This window comes from Nannobrachium achirus (assembly GCF_963921795.1).
Source record: "Nannobrachium achirus genome assembly, chromosome: 19".
NCBI lineage: Eukaryota > Metazoa > Chordata > Actinopteri > Myctophiformes > Myctophidae > Nannobrachium > Nannobrachium achirus.
Genome location: NC_137826.1, coordinates 52,605,702 through 52,632,948, shown reverse-complemented (window position 1 = coordinate 52,632,948; position 27,247 = coordinate 52,605,702). Strand labels below are relative to the sequence as shown.

General features: G+C 44.1%; 1 protein-coding gene across 1 annotated transcript in view; it reads left to right on the top strand.

Annotated features, from left to right (window-relative positions):
* Positions 1 to 2,456: 2,456 nt before the first annotated feature.
* The window catches only part of sim2 (SIM bHLH transcription factor 2), a gene marked incomplete at both ends in the record, with an annotated part of 70,192 nt that continues 45,401 nt past the window's right edge, over positions 2,457 to 27,247 (top strand). Inside the window, 2 exons of the mRNA XM_080749549.1 lie at positions 2,457 to 2,631; positions 22,812 to 22,894. Coding sequence (XP_080605675.1) covers positions 2,457 to 2,631; positions 22,812 to 22,894 — 258 coding nt within the window. The remainder of the gene's footprint in view (positions 2,632 to 22,811; positions 22,895 to 27,247) is intronic.

Genomic DNA, 27,247 nt, shown 5'->3' with positions numbered 1-27,247 from the left:
ACTGTGACTGTCAACCTCCTAGACACATGAAAACCAGAGAAAAGTACAAAACTATGGCACCGCCTCTTTAAATGGAGTGTTAATTCTCCCGCAACCAGCAGGAGGGGAAACAGTGACACCCTCGAGGCCAATCATGAGAACTGCAGCGCTTTTAAACCAACTTCCTCGTTGGCTTCATTTCCAGAACCGGACCTTTGCCGCCTGAGTCAAACCAGAGAGGCCTGTAAGATTTTCCTTATTAGTGCCACAGCAATCTTCATCCATCAACGCTGACAGCCATGCAGAAAGTGATAGCTCAAATGTCACCGCCAACGCAAATAACGTAGTCCCCAAATTACGCCTATAGGCTACTGAGCCTACATGATTATTATATGTGTACAATTAATTATTGTAATTATTCAATGTGCAGGTGATAGATAGTGCTCATGTTTGGCGCACGCATGCACAAACACATGCACGCACATACACACTGTTGTGTTTTTGGAACCAACATGGACCTAGCCTCGCGTAGCCAGGCTTACTCATCTGCGAAGAGAAAAGCCTGGTGACAATATCAGGCAGAGACTGTTCAACTTCCGCCGTGAGAATTTCACCGGAAGACTACAACGCATGATGTAACTTCCGTTAAACACAGCACTTCCGCCACTTCCGCTAGAACCAACCGGAAGTCATATTGTGGCCAGGGTGATATGGACCCAGGTCCATTTGTAGAACATCAGGGTTATAAGTTAAAGGAGCACTTCATACATTTTCAACCGATTTTCATATGCATATAATTGGTCCTCACTGCTCATTACAAGTTGGTACCATTTCTTTCTATGTCACAAAAGAGGGCTGTGGACAGTTCAGAAACCTGACATCATCAGTGTTGAGATTTATTTATTGCGACCGAAGATCGAAGTTTACTATGAGAAATGTCACAACTTGTCCGTGCACACATTTTTCTATAGGGCTAACCCATAAACCGTAAAAATGTGTCATCATGATGTCATCATGCTCTGACGTCACTGTGATGTCAGGGGAACCACTCTACCAGAATGGGTTTGCCGCTCTGACATCACGCTCTGGCTTCACTGTGATGTCACCTTAACAGAATCCCTTTTATGCCCATATATGGAGTTCCCTGATGTCATCAATATTAATGATGTTATAGAGATCCCTGTGATGCCAGGGGGAACAAATCCCTTTTATGCCCATATATGGAGATCAGATCCCTGATGTCCACATCACTGTGGTGCGTTTGTCGCCCAGACTAGTCTTGTCTTTGATTAACGCAAGCAGAAATGCTTCTGTGCATGCCAACATGGTTTGTTTCCATACAGGGAGAGAAAGGCTGCCATTTCCTTTAGCTTGGAACCATCATTGATGATGTCACTGGTAGGTACTAGCTTAGGGGGAGGCCTCTGAACGGTCCTCTGAGACACAGGGAGTAGAGGGACGTTGTTTCATCTTAAACTGAGCCTTTAAGGACCAATTAAAGATCATTTTGTCAATGGCTGAAGTGCTCCTTTAATAACACTGAGGAGGTTGACAGTGCTCTTCTGCTCCTCTCTCTCTCTCTCTCTCTCTCTCTCTCTCTCTCTCTCTCTCTCTCTCTCCTCTCTCGTCTCTCTCTCTCTCTCTCTCCTCCCCCCTCCCCCCCCCCCCCCCCCCCCCCCCCCCCCCCCCCCCACCCCCCCCCCCCCTCCCCCCCCTCTCTCTCTCCTCTCTCTCTCTCTCTCTCTCTCTCTCTGTGTGCAGTCCACCAGTACAGTACACGCCGCGGACTCGGAGCCCCGTATGCATGCAGACTACTAGAGCTCTGGGACTGGCAGATAATAAATAGAGAGCATTCATCTGGTGCAGCTTTATGAATGATTATTCTCCCGTGTCAGTGGATTCTAAAAACAGACGCTCAAAGAGGAGGTTCTTTTTTGTTTTACCTTAACGAATCCACGTCGCATCCCTGGATATCCGACTGAGGTTGAAGTGACGTTGAAAACCATCTGTTGGGTTTATTATTATTATTTGTATTTTTATTATGGAATTGGAAGGTGAGCGGTGAGCGCGAATCGGGACTCCACATGGAGATATATGGTAAGATGTTGACAATCTGACCAATAGACTACTAACTTCTGGGCTTGACTGTTGTCTCTGACTGCTGTCATCATCTTCATCATCATCTAGAAGGTCCTCTGCCTCTGACACACAGATGCTGTCATTTCACTAAACCCTTGGCGCACAGTCACTTTGTGGAGTCATTTTGGATATAGGCATCATCAGGACAGTGTATTGAAGATCATGCGGTCTGAATGGATGACAAAACTCCTTTTGGATTTTTGGAGAGGATGAGAAACCCGCGCATGGATTCTTTTTCGCTATTAAAGGTTCATTGGGCTTAAACGTCCGACTTGTCCGTCCCGACGTTGATGTTGTAATGCGAGGAATTAAGGTCCCATAAAAGTGTCCGTACAGACATGAAGGAGAAATCCAAGAATGCTGCGAAGACGCGACGGGAGAAAGAAAATGGAGAGTTCTACGAACTGGCCAAACTGCTGCCTCTGCCGTCCGCCATCACCTCGCAGCTGGATAAGGCTTCTATCATAAGACTGACCACCAGCTACCTCAAGATGAGACAAGTGTTCCCTGACGGTAAATATATTAAATATAAATATATACATAAATAAATATATCACCAGCTACCTAAAGATGAGACAAGTGTTTCCTGACGGTAAATATAAGAAATATAAATATATACATAACAATAAATATATATTAATATATACCACCAGCTACCTAAAGATGAGACAAGTGTTTCCTGACGGTAAATATATTAATATAAATATATTCATAACAATAAATATATATTAATAAATATACCACCTATAGATGAGACAAGTGTTCCCTGACGGTAAATATATGAATATAAATATATACATAACAATAAATATATATTAATATATACCACCAGCTACCTCAAGATGAGACAAGTGTTTCCTGACGGTAAATATATGAAATATAAATATATTCATAAATAAATAAATACACTACCAGCTACCTGAAGATGAGACAAGTAAATATAAATAGGCCCATATATATATATATATATATATATATATATTCACAAATAAATAAATACTATATAGATGGACCATCAGTTAACTGAAGAAGAGACAAGTGTTGTCTGACGGTAAATATTTTAAATACATTTATAAATAAATATATAGTAAATATACTGAATAGTATTCACAAATAAATAAATACTATATAGATAGACCATCAGTTAACTGAAGACGAGACTCGGTATTCCCTGATATAAATATATAGCAAAATACATGAATAAAATACACCAACCAGCTGAAGATGCCTTCACTGTACATTATAAACACACCACACATGTAACGCTGATATGGAACCGTTTTTTATTCGCTCCTTAAATGGGCAAAAGTTAACGGGTTGTATTATTATTATATTTCTATATATTAATGAATGACACATATTGTGAAAATGAATAGGCCTACATGAGCAGAAAAGTACAAAATGCGTAACTGATGTTGATGTCCAACAGTGAAGTCTCACTCAAAACGTTGTTACTCCATGAGGTTTAAAACTAGTGCGGTCATTACCTTACAATAATATTAATACGAATTATATATATATATATATATATATATATATATATATATATATATATATATATATATATATATATATATAATATTGCATATCATAGGCTATTAATAGGCCTATATAGGCCTACGTTAGTCACAGACAAAACAATTATTGCTGTATATTATTTCAACCCGACGTGGACAAATTAAAAGTTACAAAAACATTACAGTTGTCCGTTCAGTGTCGCATGAAATAAGACCACACTGTATCTAATATTGTTGTCAAAATGTTAAAATAATAAAGGGCTATTCATTCATATTATATTAACGTAGGTGATGAACAGAACAGCAATTAAGAAGGCCATTTTCCCATCTATTAATTAGTAGTATGCGTTTTATTTCAAATCGAAAATGTAATTCCACCGTCGTCCCGGGGCCGCAACACACGTAGCCTAATATTCCTCCATTAAATAATAATGAATAATTATTATTTATCACATGAGTCTTCAACAGGGGGTCCGGTTCATAGAAAGTTTTTTTCTCCTTTTTTATATTAACCACTTGAACCTTAGCGTCCATATTCTGAGAACTTTAGCTAAAAATAGCAGATCGGCTATTTTTATCTGAAAACACAAATTTACATGAATCCAAAATACACGTTCAAACGATGAAACTATATATGGTATCTTATATGGGTTGTGGGGGTCCCTGCTTCATCTCTCTCTCAACTAAGGGGTCCTTGGCCTGAAAACGTTGAAGACCCCTGATTTATCAGATAGTAATAGGCCTACATTTAGCTTTTTGTGTTGACGCGCGACGCGGCGGCCGGCCCGGGGGGGAAAAACAGGCGTCAGTTTTCCAAAATGCCTCCCTCAATCAGCGAGATAAATTATTGAATTAGTCTTTATAAAGAGCATAATATTTGGACAGGTCCAAGGGCCGGGAAAACAAGCTCTTTTCCTTCAGCAGCGGACTGGTCTGTCATCACTCATAAAGTCACTGCGAACACTGGGGGCTTTTTACCCTGCAGCCCACCCTGTTGGAGCACACACACACACACACACACACACACACACACACACGCACGCACGCACGCACGCGCACACGCACACACGCACACGCACACGCACACATACACACTTTCCGCTCCGCGAAAAAACAACAACAATCCTTGTTGTTCTTATCTATATATTCCGTTTCCATGTGATGATGAATGATGACGACATGCAAATAATGTTTTTTTTTTATTTTTATTTTTTAATGATTTATATTTGTTGTCATGTAGGCTAAGATAGATAGATAGATAGATAGATAGATAGATAGATAGATAGATAGATAGATAGATATATTTTCAATTTATATTCATTCAAATCCACCGTTTAAGCTTTATTGCATGATTCTCTTAAATGGGCAGCTCATCATCAAGTACTCACCAGATCAATCCTTCGTCGATTTTTTTTTCTATTTATATATATTTTTTCTTTAATTTCTGAGCCAATAATACCAATATTTAATTAATTGAAGTAAAGTAGTAGGACAATCTGAACACGATTATTGGCCTAATCTATATATTTATAAATATATGGTCGTTTTAAAAAATACTATATTTAAAGGGTTAGGGTTAGGGTTAAGCAGGACACATGCAGTACGCCGTGAGAGTTTATACAAAATGTATAAAAGTTTATAACAAATACATATATTTTAGTTTAGCCATATTTACTTCAATCAATTAATTAAATAAATATTGGATGCAGGAAAAAAATCTCCATGGCGAGTAATTGATAGAGGGGGGAGGGGGGGGGACCACCCCCTTTTAACTCTCTGAGAGGGTGCGCATTTAACCAAATGGACCCGCATAGGGTCCAATGAGCATGCTCTAAATGAGTTGTAATGAATCAGTGTTGTTGTAGTGAATAATGGACTGCTGCTGACCTCATATACAGACATGGCTTAACGCTCCATTACAAACACGCCTGTTTCTGTCCGGTTTATAATGTTCAACGTCTGGCCCGGGGACCTGCCGGGGGGCCGCTGGGGGGCTTTCCACCAGGGACCCCTCCATCCGTGCAGTTAAAAGGAGGAGCAACACTGACAGGCCAATTCATTGTCTGGTTTAATTAATCTGATTTACATTTATTTGAAATTAATTACGAATTAACTGCATGCGTCTCAATGTGGACGTAGCCTAACCTGGCCTAATAGGCCTAGTGTTGAACTTCATGTACGAATATGATGTTATTTTGAATCTGATTTCGTTAAATGGAAACATAATTTCATTCGGGAGTCCCTTTCAGCATGCAGCGGTTGAAAATCGGTGTCTAATTTATTACATGGTCCGACGAAAGTCCATTTTGGTATTTCGTTTTGTGGGTAAAAACCCGGCCTAAAACACACACACACACACACACACACACACACACACACACACACACACACACACACACACACACACACACACACACACACACACACACACACACACACAATTGTATTGCCTCTGGCTCTCTCAGAGCTCACACTGAGCATTTGACTGATTTGACTCTAAATAGCGGCATATAAACGATTAAAAACAATTACAAGGGGAGTTTTTGCCCTGAAGATATTACATATTAGGCCTATCTAAAAAGACAGTCATGGTGTGTTTAGTTTTTTTCCCCCCCGGCCCCCGCAGTATAAAGCAAGGCAATTGAACAAGCCGTAGAGGTCAAATTATGATGATGAATATGAGTTGATTTGGATTTTTTTTTAAAGAGAGAAAAAAAAACGATTTTACGTCGAATTGCGTGGTCATGCGTGTGTGGTCTGAGACTGCATGGTTAACTCGTCCGAGAAAACGTGCCGTTGACACGATAATACGTTTGAATTTAATTGAATCTACTGTTGATTACAATTCTGCACACGTAACCCACTTCTGAGTAGGCCTATACTACATACTAGGGTTTTATTTAAATACCCTAAAAAGAATTGATTATGCTCCAGTTTCATCTATACGAAATGTAGCAGAGACATTCAAGCGGCATCTATTCAACTCCATTCACTAGGCCTGTGGTTCTCAACCTGTGGGTCGGGACTCCCAGGGGGGTCCCCAAATTATTATTTATTTTTTATTTATTTATTTTCAACAGTAAACACACCAACATAAAGTGTGCACATTTCTAAAGTGACAATTTAAGTACGTTTTAATACCTCTAAAATTACAAATTAAACATTAGAGGCAGAAATTGTGCAATAGCAGATCTACATGCTCACCACGCCTCGCAAGTTAAAATATGATTATTTTAGGGGTCGCAGCTTGAAAAGGTTGAGAACCACTGCACTAGGCCTATACTACTATTATCCGTTTACACGGTCTACACATTGCCGTGTCACGTATAAAGCTATTTAACCCACGCCATAATCAGAATTATTAACATGCCTTTGGGTAATTTCTTTCTTTCTTTTTTTTTTCTTTTTTTTTGTACATTTCTTCAAAATGATCTGATGTAGGTCTAAATACAGATCATCTAATTATGAATAGAAAATCGTGATTTGGTCTAAACAAAGCATTTTGATGTATTGACAACACGTGTGCACATATACATTTTCAGTGAACGGTGGACTCGGCGTGTTTGGGGCAGTGTTGGAAACAGTTTATTTATTAAAGGAAAAAAAATGATGTAAACCAATACCAGAATGTATAACATATACTCTGTTACAACTTATAAGCAGACTATACAAGCTACTGGAGTAAATTACAGAATTATTGGCATAAAACGGTAGGCCTACAACATTCTTATTCTTCTTATTTTCCCCCCTTTTTAGAGGTCAGAAACCTTTTATTAAATCGTAAATGTAGCAAACTGTATAGGAAATAGTCTCATCAATTGTGAGTTTGCAGATCCTCTATTTTTATATAGAAAATCCAAAGAATAAAAATGTATATCATGCTTGGTTTATATAGGCTGTGTGTGTGTGTGTGTGTGTGTGTGTGTGTGTGTGTGTGTGTGTGTGTGTGTGTGTGTGTGTGTGTGTGTGTGTGTGTGTGTGTGTGCGTGCGTGCGTGCGTGTATTCTACAAAGTAACTTGCAGCTAAATCTGTCAACTAATTCACATATTTGTCTCTGAGATGTATAGGAGTTGAAAGATAAAGAATAAAAAAAAATGGAAATAAATAAACATATAATTAGTAAAGTACTAGGATATCACTTTAGTTATTTTTCACCTGGTATGGGGAAAAGTGTGACTTCTTCCTAGACGATTAAGTCAATGTTTGTTTGTTTGTTTGCATTTAAATATAGCCTATAGTTATCATATTACAATATTTATTTCTGCATGCAGCCTGAGCAGCTCCTCAACAGAGTTGTACTGACATAATTAATAATTGACTATTGATGATTATAATCTGTGCTCTATGGTTCATTGGTTCTTCACCTTTCAGGACCCCCATATGCATAGAGACCACAGACCCCCATTTGATACCTTTTTGTGTTCATTTAAATGGAACCAATGGAACCAAATGGACCACTTACGGGTCCATTTGGTTCCATTTGTGTACACTCTCAGAGTTACAGGCCTGTAAAGGTCACGTTGAGAAACAGACGTATACAGATATGGATCATTTATCTGTGTCTATTAAATAATCGCATTGTATTGCACATTTGAACCTGTGCATACATGCCTATTTGAGTTCAGATGTGTGTGTGTGTGTGTGTGTGTGTGTGTGTGTGTGTGTGTGTGTGTGTGTGTGTGTGTGTGTGTGTGTGTGTGTGTGTGCGCGCGCGCGCGTGCGTGCGTGCGTGTATGGATATGCATATTCGTTTTATTTTCAGATAACCTTGCATCCGGATGTGCCATTTTAAATATTTGACTTATGAGCTTACATGGACCGCATATTTAACTTTTTAACGGGCATGTATTTACCTCTACACAGGTGTATATTTGAGTTGCATAATATCTATATCACTATCAGACTAGCAGCTCAGTGGTTCGATCACCAGCCAGCTTGGCACTCAGCATCAAGGGTTGGATTGGGGTCAGGGGAGTCACAAGGGGGGGGGGGGGGGGGGGGGAGTGGGACTGAGTTACTAGGGCCCAAGGTGGAGGGGACCTTAATTATTTTATGCTTTAACTATTGAAAAATAGCAGATATACAAGCTCGCAGCGCGGCACTCTGTGCCGCGCTGCGAGCTTGTAGATCTGCTATTTTTGAAAAGTCATGAAAATGTGTGCAAATCTTTGAATATATGTATTTAAGCGAACATTTGTAACTCAAATACCGTATTTGCTTCTGGGCGGTCCCTGGAACAACATGTTTTGAGATGGGGGTCCGCGGCCAAATACATGTAATTTTGGGGGTCCTTCACGTGAAAAGGTTTGAGCACCACTGAGATAGATTTACAGATTTACAAGCCGCGCTGTGAGCTTTTTTTTTTTTTTTTTTTAAAGCACAAATAAATGCGTAATGATGCGTTCCCAGTCTAATTAAATGCGTGCTTACTATCAGACACTGTGCTTTTTGTATTTTTCCGAATAGTTTTAGTATGAAGAATAATGAATGAAGTGAATTTAAGTTGCTGTATATGTTTTTATGTCACCCACGCACACACACAATTCAGGGCCTTTTTTAAAGTACTTAATGGAAGGACTCCTTATAGATCAGTGTAATTTTGTCACTCATGGCGACACTTCTTTTTGAGCGGTGCTAACCGCTCCTACATCTGGCTTTGTCTGTCTGTATGTCTGTCCTGCAAAGCTGGGAAATGGCCAAGCTTCATCAAGTAGGTCGGGAGTGGCTTATTGTCAGTATCAGCCGGTAACACGCGGGAGTCTGTCCCCGTTACAATGCGCTAGACCCCTGGGAGATGGACTGCTGAGGTGGAGCGCCACACCTACCATCAGCTCCCAGTAGGCCTACTTGCCGCACGACTTGCCAAGCCGTGCTACTCATACGCTGAGTTGGCAGTGCCCAGAATCGAACCCATGACCTTGCGGTACAAAGGCGAGAGCTCTACCGACTGAGCTACCCGGGCACATTTAAAGAAATTAACTCATGAACATATCTTTCTTTTAAGATATGTTTTTTGGGGCTTTTCTGCCTTTATTGACAGTACAGGCACTATTAAAGGTGGCATACAGCAAAACCTGAAGTGTTCATTCCACTCTAAGGGTGTAAAAGTGAACCCAACAGATCCACCGTTCAACAGGGTGACCACATTGTGGTCTGTGAAATTAGAGAAAGTTATTCTTTTTTTGAGAAAGTACATTTTCAGGTGGGCTGCCAATCTTATCCTATCGGAAGTATTATTATATACAATATATTATACATTGGCAACCCACCTGAAAATGTACTTTCTCTTTATTAAAGATATGGAGATACAATGGCATGACCTGAGGCCACAGTGGCCTTAATAATCCAGCTGACTGTAGCACTTTCGCCTCTGTCTCTTTCTTGTCATTATGTAAACAGACTACAGTAGCCTAGACACCAGTGTCTCTTTCTTGTCATGAAGACCAGTGTTTTTTGTTGAGATTCTGAATTCTTAACTCCCCCTGAGTCCCCATCTTTAAACCAATCCAGTGACTTTGATTGGTGCAGGGCTGAGCATTGATTCATCAGTTTGTAAATACCATCATTTATCTATTTCACTGCCGATTAGGTTATCATCCCTAACCCAACAATTCAACACATTCTTTCAATGGACTAAAATACAGTTTCATTGTTTTACTGCACAATCATCAGTGTATGTTGAATTCATGTCAACTTGTGTTTTCAGATATTTAACCACTTGAACCGTCAACACTTAATAAACTTGACCTTTCACTCTGTACTTAGTCTGCTCTTTATCCCCTCTACACCAAACCTCTTTGCTGAAAATAACCGATCTACAAGCTCACAACGCCTCGCAGCGCGAGGCGTTGTGCATGTTACAGTGCATGTTGTAGAGTACACTCATCAACTAGTGCTAACAGTAGCTACAGTGCATGTTGTAGAGTACACTCATCAACTAGTGCTAACAGTAGCTACAGTGCATGTTGTAGAGTACACTCATCAACTAGTGCTAACAGTAGCTACAGTGCATGTTGTAGAGTACACTCATCAACTAGTGCTAACAGTAGCTACAGTGCATGTTGTAGAGTACACTCATCAACTAGTGCTAACAGTAGCTACAGTGCATCATGTTGTAGAGTACACTCATCAACTAGTGCTAACAGTAGCTACAGTGCATCATGTTGTAGAGTACACTCATCAACTAGTGCTAACAGTAGCTACAGTGCATGTTGTAGAGCAGGGGTTCCCACATTTTTTTTTGTCTCAGGGCACCCCCATAAATACTTTTTCATTCCGAGGCACCCCTACATTATAATTTCCACTCCCAGCACCTTATATTTATAGCATATCGTTGTTGTCGGGTGGAAACCTTGTATGTCCAAAACCGTTCGTTTTGTATTTATCATCTATAAAATGCACTAAACTAGTGAAAACAGCCAATCTACCTCGCGATTTAGTGCAACAGAGGTTTCTGCCTGACACAGTAATGATATTTTAGTGATTATGTTGCGAGGAAATGTTGAGATAACAGCCAGTTTGGTTAGAACTGACTGAAAATAACTCTGTACTTCATGTCTAAAGTGATACTAAATATAAGTGTCCAAATAAATTCCAAATATTATCAAATTATCTGCCGTCGCGGCACCCCAGGGTGCCCCGTCACCCACTTTGAAACCCCCTGTTGTAGAGTACATTCATCAACTCCAGTGCTAACAGGTTGTCACCATGTTGTGGAACACATTTATCAAAGCACTCGGTTATGCACGACGCTGCTGCTGCTGCTGCTGCTCCAAATGGAGGCCGGCTCGTCTTGAGGAATGTGTTTCCTGTCGTTACCATTGGAGCGGCTCATTTATATGTTTGATTTATATTATATGCTTAAATGCTGTTTTTACCCGGGCCTGTAATTCTCTAGGACGGCACGGCTTTTGATGAATTGTGTCGAATTAAAACACAGAGCATGGGACGTTAGCCTTCTTAGAGTAAAGAATATTGAAAAATGAATAAACAAGACGGGGTCTAATTTAGGCACTGTTTCACAAAGGGAACCAAAGGCACCCGTACACCAGGGGTTTTCAAAGTCTGTGACGGGGCACCCTGGGGTGCCACGATGGCAGTCCAGGGGTGCTGCGAGATAATTTGATAATATTTGGAATTCATTTGGACACTTGAAAAAAATATTTAGTATCATTTTAAACTTGAAGTACAAAGTTATTTTCAGTCAGTTCTAACCAAAATGGCTATTATCTCAACGTTTTCCTCGCAACATAATCACTAAAATAATTATCGTCACTGTCGGGCAGAAACCTTGTATCTCCAAGTTTCAAATGTGATCGTCTTTTGGTAAAGCAAAGCCCTGCTTCATCATACAAGACTGTCGCACAAAACTAGTGAAAACAGCCGATCTACAAGCACACAACGCCTCGCGATGCGAGGCGTTGTGTGCTTGTAGATCTGCTGTTTTCACTAATTTATTACATTTTATAGATGATAAATACAAAACGAACGGTTTTGGACTTCCAAGGTTTCCACCCGACAACGACGATATGCTATAAATATAAGGTGCTGGAAGTGAAAATTATAATGTAACTAGTACATTTACTCAAGTCCTTTCTGCACTTGTGTGTGACATCATCAGTCCTCTGTGACATATCTATGACCTATGACTCCATGTATGGGCAATGTCTCAGGTACCAGAGCTACTCTGTCTCCCATTATAAAATTAAAGTTAAATATTTCAGAAAATATGAAACATGTGTGTGAGGGGGGAGGGGGGGGGGGGGGGGGGGGGGTATGGAAGCACTTCTGCGGCCTACTGGCAGTGTTCACCAGACATTTGCTGATCAGACCAGCGGGTTGCCAGATTAACCCTGGACATGCACGCACGCACGCACACATGCGCGTGCGCAGGGACGTGCTGGCCATTGGGAGAAGCGGGACAACTCCCGAACGGCCGGTTCATTCCCAGCCGGTCCAGGCCGGCCGGCCATTAAGAAACAATTAAAAATAAAATGTCGGCCTTCATTCCATTTTGGGGGCTGGGCGGCCAACAAAGTAAATCGTCACTGTCGGGCAGAAACCTCCAAATCTCCAAGTTTCAAATTTGTAATGTTTTTCGCAAAGTAAAGCCCTGCTTCATCATACAAGGCCGTCGCACAAAACTAGTCAAAACAGCAGATCTACAAGATCTACAAGATCTACGCCTCGCAGTGCGAGGCGTTGTGTGCTTGTAGATCGGCTGTTTTCACTAGTTTAAATCATTTTTAAAATGATAATTACAAAACAAACGGTTTTGGACATACAAGGTTTCCACCCGACAACGACGAAATATAACTCATGTAATTGGGCCACTGGCTTGTCACTTGTCATGATCTGAAATGGCAAATCTTTGAGTAGCAGCAGCGCTATAGAGAGAGATCTCTCTCTATAGCGCGCAATGAGGGCCTCTCCAACTCTTTTTCCCGGGCTGAATCAGGGGCCCAGCATGTCCCTGCGCGTGCGCACACACACATATAGGCAGGCACATTTTATAGATGGTCTGCCTCCTACAGAGCCACACTGTAAAAACAATTAGGGCTACAAAGAGATAGGGAAGATACTGTACATCTTAAATGATGCTTGCCTAACAACCCCTCTGTCAATGTTGATATAGTCCTTATGTCTACAATTAACAGATAAAAAGGTCCTTATAAGTGAACTGATGATACGGATCCTTATGTCTAGAATATGTCTACACTGCAAGACATCTTCTGTGAAATGGTCCTCATCGTTTTGTGACGTCAACATTTTGGGAGGAAAAGGTTACAAGACTTTGTCTATCGTTGAACTCTGGGACACTTTGCTGCTGACCTTTCGTTACTTTTTGTGCCCGATTCGGACGCATCCGATATGCCGTTTTGATGAGGAGGGATAATTAGGCGGTCGCTATGCAACTCGAACTGCGTTGAGTCACCAGAAGCAGACATCACGTCACTGCGTTGAGTCACCAGAAGCAGACATCACGTCACTGCGTTGAGTCACCAGAAGCAGACATCACGTCACTGCGTTGAGTCACCAGAAGCAGACATCACGTCACTGCGTTGAGTCACCAGAAGCAGACATCACGTCACTGCGTTGAGTCACCAGAAGCAGACATCACGTCACTGCGTTGAGTCACCAGAAGCAGACATCACGTCACTGCGTCGAGTCACCAGAAGCAGACATCACGTCACTGCGTTGAGTCACCAGAAGCAGACATCACGTCACTGCGTTGAGTCACCAGAAGCAGACATCACGTCACTGCGTTGAGTCACCAGAAGCAGACATCACGTCACTGCGTTGAGTCACCAGAAGCAGACATCACGTCACTGCGTCGAGTCACCAGAAGCAGACATCACGTCACTGCGTTGAGTCACCAGAAGCAGACATCACGTCACTGCGTCGAGTCACCAGAAGCAGACATCACGTCACTGCGTTGAGTCACCAGAAGCAGACATCACGTCACTGCGTCGAGTCACCAGAAGCAGACATCACGTCACTGCGTTGAGTCACCAGAAGCAGACATCACGTCACTGCGTTGAGTCACCAGAAGCAGACATCACGTCACTGCGTCGAGTCACCAGAAGCAGACATCACGTCACTGCGTTGAGTCACCAGAAGCAGACATCACGTCACTGCGTCGAGTCACCAGAAGCAGACATCACGTCACTGCGTTGAGTCACCAGAAGCAGACATCACGTCACTGCGTTGAGTCACCAGAAGCAGACATCACGTCACTGCGTCGAGTCACCAGAAGCAGACATCACGTCACTGCGTTGAGTCACCAGAAGCAGACATCACGTCACTGCGTCGAGTCACCAGAAGCAGACATCACGTCACTGCGTCGAGTCACCAGAAGCAGACATCACGTCACTGCGTCGAGTCACCAGAAGCAGACATCACGTCACTGCGTTGAGTCACCAGAAGCAGACATCACGTCACTGCGTCGAGTCACCAGAAGCAGACATCACGTCACTGCGTTGAGTCACCAGAAGCAGACATCACGTCACTGCGTTGAGTCACCAGAAGCAGACATCACGTCACTGCGTTGAGTCACCAGAAGCAGACATCACGTCACTCGTTGAGTCACCAGAAGCAGACATCACGTCACTGCGTTGAGTCACCAGAAGCAGACATCACGTCACTGCGTCGAGTCACCAGAAGCAGACATCACGTCACTGCGTTGAGTCACCAGAAGCAGACATCACGTCACTGCGTCGAGTCACCAGAAGCAGACATCACGTCACTGCGTCGAGTCACCAGAAGCAGACATCACGTCACTGCGTCGAGTCACCAGAAGCAGACATCACGTCACTGCGTTGAGTCACCAGAAGCAGACATCACGTCACTGCGTCGAGTCACCAGAAGCAGACATCACGTCACTGCGTCGAGTCACCAGAAGCAGACATCACGTCACTCGTTGAGTCACCAGAAGCAGACATCACGTTGAGTCACCAGAAGCAGACATCACGTTGAGTCACCAGAAGCAGACATCACGTTGAGTCACCAGAAGCAGACATCACGTTGAGTCACCAGAAGCAGACATCACGTTGAGTCACCAGAAGCAGACATCACGTTGAGTCACCAGAAGCAGACATCACGTTGAGTCACCAGAAGCAGACATCACGTTGAGTCACCAGAAGCAGACATCACGTTGAGTCACCAGAAGCAGACATCACGTTGAGTCACCAGAAGCAGACATCACGTTGAGTCACCAGAAGCAGACATCACGTTGAGTCACCAGAAGCAGACATCACGTTGAGTCACCAGAAGCAGACATCACGTTGAGTCACCAGAAGCAGACATCACGTTGAGTCACCAGAAGCAGACATCACGTTGAGTCACCAGAAGCAGACATCACGTTGAGTCACCAGAAGCAGACATCACGTTGAGTCACCAGAAGCAGACATCACGTTGAGTCACCAGAAGCAGACATCACGTTGAGTCACCAGAAGCAGACATCACGTTGAGTCACCAGAAGCAGACATCACGTTGAGTCACCAGAAGCAGACATCACGTTGAGTCACCAGAAGCAGACATCACGTTGAGTCACCAGAAGCAGACATCACGTTGAGTCACCAGAAGCAGACATCACGTTGAGTCACCAGAAGCAGACATCACGTTGAGTCACCAGAAGCAGACATCACGTTGAGTCACCAGAAGCAGACATCACGTTGAGTCACCAGAAGCAGACATCACGTTGAGTCACCAGAAGCAGACATCACGTTGAGTCACCAGAAGCAGACATCACGTTGAGTCACCAGAAGCAGACATCACGTTGAGTCACCAGAAGCAGACATCACGTTGAGTCACCAGAAGCAGACATCACGTTGAGTCACCAGAAGCAGACATCACGTTGAGTCACCAGAAGCAGACATCACGTTGAGTCACCAGAAGCAGACATCACGTTGAGTCACCAGAAGCAGACATCACGTTGAGTCACCAGAAGCAGACATCACGTTGAGTCACCAGAAGCAGACATCACGTTGAGTCACCAGAAGCAGACATCACGTTGAGTCACCAGAAGCAGACATCACGTTGAGTCACCAGAAGCAGACATCACGTTGAGTCACCAGAAGCAGACATCACGTTGAGTCACCAGAAGCAGACATCACGTTGAGTCACCAGAAGCAGACATCACGTTGAGTCACCAGAAGCAGACATCACGTTGAGTCACCAGAAGCAGACATCACGTTGAGTCACCAGAAGCAGACATCACGTTGAGTCACCAGAAGCAGACATCACGTTGAGTCACCAGAAGCAGACATCACGTTGAGTCACCAGAAGCAGACATCACGTTGAGTCACCAGAAGCAGACATCACGTTGAGTCACCAGAAGCAGACATCACGTTGAGTCACCAGAAGCAGACATCACGTTGAGTCACCAGAAGCAGACATCACGTTGAGTCACCAGAAGCAGACATCACGTTGAGTCACCAGAAGCAGACATCACGTTGAGTCACCAGAAGCAGACATCACGTTGAGTCACCAGAAGCAGACATCACGTTGAGTCACCAGAAGCAGACATCACGTTGAGTCACCAGAAGCAGACATCACGTTGAGTCACCAGAAGCAGACATCACGTTGAGTCACCAGAAGCAGACATCACGTTGAGTCACCAGAAGCAGACATCACGTTGAGTCACCAGAAGCAGACATCACGTTGAGTCACCAGAAGCAGACATCACGTTGAGTCACCAGAAGCAGACATCACGTTGAGTCACCAGAAGCAGACATCACGTTGAGTCACCAGAAGCAGACATCACGTTGAGTCACCAGAAGCAGACATCACGTTGAGTCACCAGAAGCAGACATCACGTTGAGTCACCAGAAGCAGACATCACGTTGAGTCACCAGAAGCAGACATCACGTTGAGTCACCAGAAGCAGACATCACGTTGAGTCACCAGAAGCAGACATCACGTTGAGTCACCAGAAGCAGACATCACGTTGAGTCACCAGAAGCAGACATCACGTTGAGTCACCAGAAGCAGACATCACGTTGAGTCACCAGAAGCAGACATCACGTTGAGTCACCAGAAGCAGACATCACGTTGAGTCACCAGAAGCAGACATCACGTTGAGTCACCAGAAGCAGACATCACGTTGAGTCACCAGAAGCAGACATCACGTTGAGTCACCAGAAGCAGACATCACGTTGAGTCACCAGAAGCAGACATCACGTTGAGTCACCAGAAGCAGACATCACGTTGAGTCACCAGAAGCAGACATCACGTTGAGTCACCAGAAGCAGACATCACGTTGAGTCACCAGAAGCAGACATCACGTTGAGTCACCAGAAGCAGACATCACGTTGAGTCACCAGAAGCAGACATCACGTTGAGTCACCAGAAGCAGACATCACGTTGAGTCACCAGAAGCAGACATCACGTTGAGTCACCAGAAGCAGACATCACGTTGAGTCACCAGAAGCAGACATCACGTTGAGTCACCAGAAGCAGACATCACGTTGAGTCACCAGAAGCAGACATCACGTTGAGTCACCAGAAGCAGACATCACGTTGAGTCACCAGAAGCAGACATCACGTTGAGTCACCAGAAGCAGACATCACGTTGAGTCACCAGAAGCAGACATCACGTTGAGTCACCAGAAGCAGACATCACGTTGAGTCACCAGAAGCAGACATCACGTTGAGTCACCAGAAGCAGACATCACGTTGAGTCACCAGAAGCAGACATCACGTTGAGTCACCAGAAGCAGACATCACGTTGAGTCACCAGAAGCAGACATCACGTTGAGTCACCAGAAGCAGACATCACGTTGAGTCACCAGAAGCAGACATCACGTTGAGTCACCAGAAGCAGACATCACGTTGAGTCACCAGAAGCAGACATCACGTTGAGTCACCAGAAGCAGACATCACGTTGAGTCACCAGAAGCAGACATCACGTTGAGTCACCAGAAGCAGACATCACGTTGAGTCACCAGAAGCAGACATCACGTTGAGTCACCAGAAGCAGACATCACGTTGAGTCACCAGAAGCAGACATCACGTTGAGTCACCAGAAGCAGACATCACGTTGAGTCACCAGAAGCAGACATCACGTTGAGTCACCAGAAGCAGACATCACGTTGAGTCACCAGAAGCAGACATCACGTTGAGTCACCAGAAGCAGACATCACGTTGAGTCACCAGAAGCAGACATCACGTTGAGTCACCAGAAGCAGACATCACGTTGAGTCACCAGAAGCAGACATCACGTTGAGTCACCAGAAGCAGACATCACGTTGAGTCACCAGAAGCAGACATCACGTTGAGTCACCAGAAGCAGACATCACGTCGAGTCACCAGAAGCAGACATCACGTCGAGTCACCAGAAGCAGACATCACGTCGAGTCACCAGAAGCAGACATCACGTCGAGTCACCAGAAGCAGACATCACGTCGAGTCACCAGAAGCAGACATCACGTTGAGTCACCAGAAGCAGACATCACGTCGAGTCACCAGAAGCAGACATCACGTCGAGTCACCAGAAGCAGACATCACGTCGAGTCACCAGAAGCAGACATCACGTCGAGTCACCAGAAGCAGACATCACGTCGAGTCACCAGAAGCAGACATCACGTCGAGTCACCAGAAGCAGACATCACGTCGAGTCACCAGAAGCAGACATCACGTTGAGTCACCAGAAGCAGACATCACGTTGAGTCACCAGAAGCAGACATCACGTTGAGTCACCAGAAGCAGACATCACGTTGAGTCACCAGAAGCAGACATCACGTTGAGTCACCAGAAGCAGACATCACGTTGAGTCACCAGAAGCAGACATCACGTTGAGTCACCAGAAGCAGACATCACGTTGAGTCACCAGAAGCAGACATCACGTTGAGTCACCAGAAGCAGACATCACGTTGAGTCACCAGAAGCAGACATCACGTTGAGTCACCAGAAGCAGACATCACGTTGAGTCACCAGAAGCAGACATCACGTTGAGTCACCAGAAGCAGACATCACGTTGAGTCACCAGAAGCAGACATCACGTTGAGTCACCAGAAGCAGACATCACGTTGAGTCACCAGAAGCAGACATCACGTTGAGTCACCAGAAGCAGACATCACGTTGAGTCACCAGAAGCAGACATCACGTTGAGTCACCAGAAGCAGACATCACGTTGAGTCACCAGAAGCAGACATCACGTTGAGTCACCAGAAGCAGACATCACGTTGAGTCACCAGAAGCAGACATCACGTTGAGTCACCAGAAGCAGACATCACGTTGAGTCACCAGAAGCAGACATCACGTTGAGTCACCAGAAGCAGACATCACGTTGAGTCACCAGAAGCAGACATCACGTTGAGTCACCAGAAGCAGACATCACGTTGAGTCACCAGAAGCAGACATCACGTTGAGTCACCAGAAGCAGACATCACGTTGAGTCACCAGAAGCAGACATCACGTTGAGTCACCAGAAGCAGACATCACGTTGAGTCACCAGAAGCAGACATCAACGTTGAGTCACCAGAAGCAGACATCACGTTGAGTCACCAGAAGCAGACATCACGTTGAGTCACCAGAAGCAGACATCACGTTGAGTCACCAGAAGCAGACATCACGTTGAGTCACCAGAAGCAGACATCACGTTGAGTCACCAGAAGCAGACATCACGTTGAGTCACCAGAAGCAGACATCACGTTGAGTCACCAGAAGCAGACATCACGTCGAGTCACCAGAAGCAGACATCACGTCGAGTCACCAGAAGCAGACATCACGTCGAGTCACCAGAAGCAGACATCACGTCGAGTCACCAGAAGCAGACATCACGTCGAGTCACCAGAAGCAGACATCACGTCGAGTCACCAGAAGCAGACATCACGTCGAGTCACCAGAAGCAGACATCACGTCGAGTCACCAGAAGCAGACATCACGTCGAGTCACCAGAAGCAGACATCACGTTGAGTCACCAGAAGCAGACATCACGTTGAGTCACCAGAAGCAGACATCACGTTGAGTCACCAGAAGCAGACATCACGTTGAGTCACCAGAAGCAGACATCACGTTGAGTCACCAGAAGCAGACATCACGTTGAGTCACCAGAAGCAGACATCACGTTGAGTCACCAGAAGCAGACATCACGTTGAGTCACCAGAAGCAGACATCACGTTGAGTCACCAGAAGCAGACATCACGTTGAGTCACCAGAAGCAGACATCACGTTGAGTCACCAGAAGCAGACATCACGTCACTCGTTGCAGGAATGGAGGGTGAATGCAGATGCTTCAGTCTGCTCTGCTGCAGGTTGTGTTTGGGCCAAACCAAATGAAATCACAGGTTGTGTTTGGGCCAAACCAAATGAAATCACAGGTTGTGTTTGGGCCAAACCAAATGAAATCACCTGCAGGTTGTGTTTGGGCCAAACCAAATGAAATCACAGACCAGGTTGTGTTTGGGCCAAACCAAATGAAATCACAGACCGTGGAATAGTCGCACATTCGGAACGTTAAATGGTAAATAGTGCATTTAGATAGCGCCTTTATCCAAGGCGCTTTACATAGATTACATTCACCCATTCACTCTCACACACACACACACACACACACACACACACACACACACACACACACACACACACACACACACACACACACTTACACATTCATACACCGATGGCAGAGGAAACCATTCAAGGGACCAACCTTCTCATTGCGAGCAATTAGCTGTTCAGAGTCTTGCTCAATGACACTAACTCTGGGGGAGCCCGGGATCGAACTGGGAACCTTCTGGTATTGCCAACTCTACCCCTGAGCCACTGCCGCCGTGGAGAGACAGCAGAATTTTGAGTCGTTGCATTGCGCCAACATCCCGCCGATAACACAAATAACACATTATGAAAAGTATGCTTTACTATAATTTGTCCAGAGTCTGGAAATAGTTGTGGTCCAGTCTTGAAACCTGACTGCGGAGTCCGGACTTTGAGAATCATTTTGTCATCAGGGACTCGTGTTTCCTAAACCCACCAGGCTTGAGTTAAGACCCGCCTCGCGGAAACGCCCCTCTCAATAATCTTAAGTATGAAAGTGCATATATGAACGTTAGTGCTCTTAGTGCAAAGAGTACCTACTACCTACCGATCCATTACAATAATACACCCAGCATAATACGCCCAAAGCCATATCAAAACTATAACAATCAATGTAACTGATAATCAGTAAGAGTTTTTATTTTGAGCTCAAGTAGTGACAAATTAGGCTAATAGCTTTCTCAGTACGTTTTTCTCTTTTGCAAAGTTTCAAAGTTTCCCTTTTTTAAGCACAGTACAAAGTAAGTTTCATGTTGTTTTATTTAGCACAGTTTATTTTGAGCACTGTAGTGACAAATTAATAGCTGTGCATTGTGCAAATGCAGGCTTTTCTCAGTACAAGTTTTAAGATTGTCTTCATGCCTTCACTGACTTTATCCACCCTCCATGTGTCCGGCAAGGACTTCAGCCCGTTTTCATCCAGTGCCAATTGCCTATGTAATACTGGGCTCTGCTCTCCCTCTGCCGTGCCTGGGGAGACAACGGACTGACCTCATGCTTCCTTCTATGCATGAGGAGTCCAAGTTGCTTCTTTTCACCTGACAGTGGGGATTTCCCTGGTTTGGCCTGTAGCGCGTGGAAGGAACACGTTATTCCAACCAGTTCCTTTCCCCTCCATCAGGTGCCCCGGCTGGCCAGGGGGAGGCAGTATAGAGACCAGGATTACTGCATGTTTTTGTGAGGGTATCAATAGGAGATACAGGGAGAACATGCAAACTCCACACAGAAAGGCCCAATCGCTGACCCCACCTAGGGTGTGGGCGCTGATGACACGGAGGGAGGAACACGCCGCCAGCACCCACAGCATCCCCCGGCGGGAATCGAACCCAGTACCTCGAGCTATGAGGCGAAGCACTAATCACTGTGCCCCCCCCCCCCCTCAATATTGTTTGTTTTGCCAATTTCTTTTATTATTCTTTTCCACTGCACTTGATGCTTTGGCAATATTGTAATTGTTACAGTCATGCCAATAAAGCTATTTGAATTGAATTGAATTGAGAGGATCACATGTGTGGGAGGGCATGCTGTATACGTATCTGTGGCCATTTCTCGCCCCGACCGCTGGGTGGCTGCAACACAGATTAATGGTGAGTCACGTGTGCACACATTACCGCTTCCGTAACATTTCACTGGGAAAAACATGGAACTGGTTGACAAAACGATCGATTTAAAAAGTATTGTTTCAACACATCGCTTGGATTACCCCCGCCGTTAGAAAAGTAGACATGTGAGAGATGGGTATAGGACCTTTACTTTTTGGATACAATGTTTGGTGAAGGAAAGAATGGTCAAAAACGTGGCGAACTATCCCCCGGAAAAGCTCATATGGGCTTGTTATGAGCAGGAACCTCATCTCGGAGCTGTACTGTACAGCGGAGGGAGAGGTTCTGAAAGGAGCTAGGGGTCCTTGACATGAAAAAAGGGGTTGAGAGCCATCGGGCTTAACCCATTTAGGCCTAGAATTATTGAATGCTTTAACCAGTGAAAAATAGCAGATATACTGTACAAGCTCACAGCGCGGCACCATATCTGCTATTTTTTCAATAGTTAAAGCATAAAATAATGATACACAATAATGTGTACCCGTTCTGAATGGGTTTTAAAACTGAAGCAACATGTGTGATGTTTCCTGTGTGCAGGACTGGGAGAGGCCTGGGGCCAGATCAGCAGGGTCAGTCCTCTGGACAGCATGGCCAAGGAGCTGGGCTCACACCTGTTACAGGTTGGTACAGCAGCACAACATACAGTTAGGAGCTGGGCTCACCTGTTACAGGTTGGTACAGCAGCACAACATACAGTTGGGAGCTGGGCTCACACCTGTTACAGGTTGGTACAGCAGCACAACATACAGTTACACACCTGTTACAGGTTGGTACAGCAGCACAACATACAGTTAGGAGCTGGGCTCACACCTGCTACAGGTTGGTACAGCAGCACAACATACAGTTACACACCTGTTACAGGTTGGTACAGCAGCACAACATACAGTTAGGAGCTGGGATCACACCTGTTACAGGTTGGTACAGCAGCACAACATACAGTTACACACCTGTTACAGGTTGGTACAGCAGCACAACATACAGTTACACACCTGTTACAGGTTGGTACAGCAGCACAACATACAGTTGGGAGCTGGGCTCAACACCTGTTACAGGTTGGTACAGCAGCACAACATACAGTTAGGGCTGTCACAAGTATTACATAATCGTCTATTCACAATTATTTGACGTCATCGTGAGAATCGTCATAATCGTTTCCATGTTAAAAAATGTTTTTTTTAAGTGAACAATAGTGGAAATAGCAGATCTACAAGCTCACAACGTGTATTATTTTGAGCTAAATTTAAATCACTTATCCCTGGTATCAAGACTATCTGACATATGCTCATGTATCTCTGATAGTCTTATCTCTGTATAGTTATTGTCTCCACCAGCCGAAGGCATGGGGGAGAGTATGTTTTCCCCTTCGCCCGGTCCGTCCGTCCGTCCGTCCGTCCGTCCGTCCGTCCGTCCGTCCGTGCGTCCGTCCGTCCGTCCGTCCGTGCGTCCGTGTGTCCTCGCAGTTTGTGTGCACCTAATCTCAGTCGCCGTTAGCCTGGTCGCTGCCAAAGTGAGCACACACATTCCCTGGATGCCAATCTAGAACCTCTGCCCTAAACTTTTCAAATGGGCCTTTTCTAGCGCCACCTAGTGACCGATGTTCGCAAAACACATTTCTGTGCACTACTCTTACAGATTTTGTCCAAAAATCCTACAAATCGGTAGGCAGTATCTCGACAGTCATGTGCGATTTTGCATATTCCATCCTGATTGGCTAAGATTGGCTTCCAAAGTTTGTAGGATTGAGCCGTTTTGAACAAAATGCCTCAAATCCCAAACGCAAAGTACAATTATCATGAAATCGCGCACTCGCGTTCCCACTAGGTTGAGGAAGAAATGCCACTTCAAACTTTTTAAATCAGCCTCATGGCGGTGCTATAACAGGCCGATTTGTGGTTTTACCTATAACTCCACCGATCAGTTTCAAACTTTGTAAGCGCACTCCCTAGAGGCTAAGGATAAACCTTTGCCCTGCATTTTTCACATCAGTCTTTTATAGCGCCACCTTTGGGACGACTTATGTAAAACACATTTTTGGATATTACTCCTTCAGATTTTCTCCAAAAATAACACAAATCAGTACACAGTATCTCTATAGTCATGTGATCAAGTCTGATCAGTCTGATATTTCATATTCCATCCTGATTGGCTAATATTAGCTTCCAAAGTTTGCAGGATTGCTCCGTTTTTGAACAAAATGCCTCAAATCATCAACGCAGCTTGCAATTACCGTGAAATTACCACACATATTCCCACTATGTCAAGGAACAAATGCTACCCTTTTCACATTGGCCTGTTATAGCGCCACCAGCAGGTAGACTTTAGCAAAATACATTTTTGGAATACAATGCTTCAAATCATGCATGCAGCGTCCGATTGCCATGAAAGGCTAAGGTGAAGAACATATGCCAGCCTTTTTACATTGGCCTATTATACAGTAGCACCACCAGGACGCACGGCCTGGTGGCGACCTGTGCTCGGAAGAGCACTGCTTCTAGTTGATACTTGTTTTATTTTATTTAACCTTTATTTAACAGGTACAAAAACACAGTGAGACTGAAGTCTCTTTTACGAGTGTGAACTTGCCAAGAGAAGAGGCAATACACGTTGCACAGCTCTGCCAGTATCAACACATACAGGACAACAACAATGACAGACATGCTGTGACAACCGTAAAAACAACACCCACTACCTGGGAAGCTCAAGGAAAAACTGAATCTACTATAGCCGGTTTTCCATACCACCAAAGTGACCAAGATAAAACTAAGAGAGCAACAACATTTGAGTACCTGAGACAAATAACAGTCTAAAGGTGGTTGCACACTGCTGCGTTTTTCGGGCCGAATATCGGAGTGAATTTCGGAGAACGCAAATAAAAAAATCAACCTCACGTTATGTCAGTCACGTTTGCACACTGCCGCCCGTTTCGCGCACCACTCGGTCCCTTGCTCTCTCTATCTCTCTCTCTCTCCTTGCCCTGAAAAACGCATTTCGCAACGAAAAACGCAGCAGTGTGCAACCACCTTTAGTCCATATTTGAATTTTTTTATATATATATTTTTTTATTTTATTTACCAGACTGTAAAACCACAAACTAGTCATTTTTAATCTGTTTCAATTGTCTGTTTCAATGTTATCTGCTCCCTTTGTCTGCTGGATATTGCTTGTACGGACTTATACTGTTGTTCCACAAACTGTTGGAGATATGCGGTTTTTCCACTTTCCATATATGTCTTATAATTCCTAATATACATGAGTTAAATTAAAATTAAGAATTTAACAGATTAAAAACTTCTAGTTTGTGGTTTACATTCTGGTAAATCCAAAGAATATCTATATTCAAAAATGTAAAATATGCACTTAGACTGTCATTAGTCTCAGGTACTCATAAATGCTGCACATCAAAGCAGGAGCAGTGTCTGGGAAGTGTGCCCATGGCAATCCTTTTAAAACTCACTAGAGGGATCAACAAAGCCAATTTGAGTCGGGTCTAAAGGTCATTCCATGACCAGGGCCCAAAATATGCAAGGTTTTCTTTTTCCATACTCTGTTTTCCATAGATTGTGTTGGGGCTACGACATATCACAGCCAAGCATTAGATCTGACATTGAGAGAGTTTTGGACTTAGCAGACTGAGCAGATATACAAGCTCACTGCGAGCTTGTAGATCTGCTATCAAATTCAGAACAAAGGTAAAGATCTGTGTGCAAAGCCTGCACTTCTCCGTACAATGCAACATACACTGTAACCTCTCAAGAACAGATTCTCTGATGCTATGCATGAGAATGAAAAGGAACAAAACAGAGAGGGCGCCCTTTTTCCCTTTTCTTTGACGATGGCGAGCCAGATTGCATATACTGTAAAGTGCTGAACCTGTAGCCACGGGTGTTGTTAACTCCTTTCAGAACCTGTGTGCTGTATAAAGGTCGTTGCACACTGCTGCGTTTTCTTTTTCCGGACGAATATAGGAGAAATTTCGGAGCACGTAAATAAAGAAATCAACCTCACGTTATGTCAATCACGTTTGCACTCTGCCACCCGTTTTGTATTTATATTTGGGTCTCTTGCTCTCTCTATCTCTCTCTCTCTCTCTCAGCTTTAGTCTGTATTTTCCGTCTGTGCCCGAAAAGCATTTTATTTACCCGGTTGCATCGAGCTTATAACGGCTTTCACACAGGCGCGGAAGATTTGAGACCAAGACTATCATAAATACGTAAGCAAATGTCAGACATGATAAAATGAATCCATGATAGTCTTGATCCAAGGCTACTAGCTACACAATGACACCACAGCTATGGCTGATACATTGGATCAAATGTGGTACTAAAATAGCAACATGTAGGACGTTAATTTGAGTAATATTGTTGAGATGGAAGGATGGAAAACCAGGTGGAAACCTTGTATTTCCAAAGTGTTACTTCTCAGGAAACGATCAAAAGAACAAACCTGTGTTCCAATTAACAAAGTAGGCATTTAGCCTCCCTGCAAGCCTCCCTGAAGGTTGTAGTTTGGCAGGTAAGGAACGTGTGTGCAAAATTTGGCATGGATCGGGGCAACGGTTGCGGAGATATGAGCGTGTGAGGTGTGACAGACAGACTGACGGACTTACACTTTGTGCAGGGTTGTGTGACAGACAGACTGACGGACTTACACTTTGTGCAGGGTTTGATAGTAAATGCGACCTACGGTCGCAATCACATTCAGTACATTTGTAGTCAATAGATAACACATCTAACAACCAAATACATAAGAACAAGTAACCTAGATAGAGCTGCAAAGTACACAAGCATCAAGAAGGGATACATGGAGTAAAGCGTAAGGGGGAGAAGGAATCTGAAGAGGTGAGTGCTAGAGGGTGAGGTGGAGTCTGAAGAGGTGAGTGCTAGGGGGGTGAGGTGGAGTCTGAAGAGGTGAGTGCTAGAGGGGTGAGGTGGAGTCTGAAGAGGTGAGTGCTAGGGAGGTGAGGTGGAGTCTGA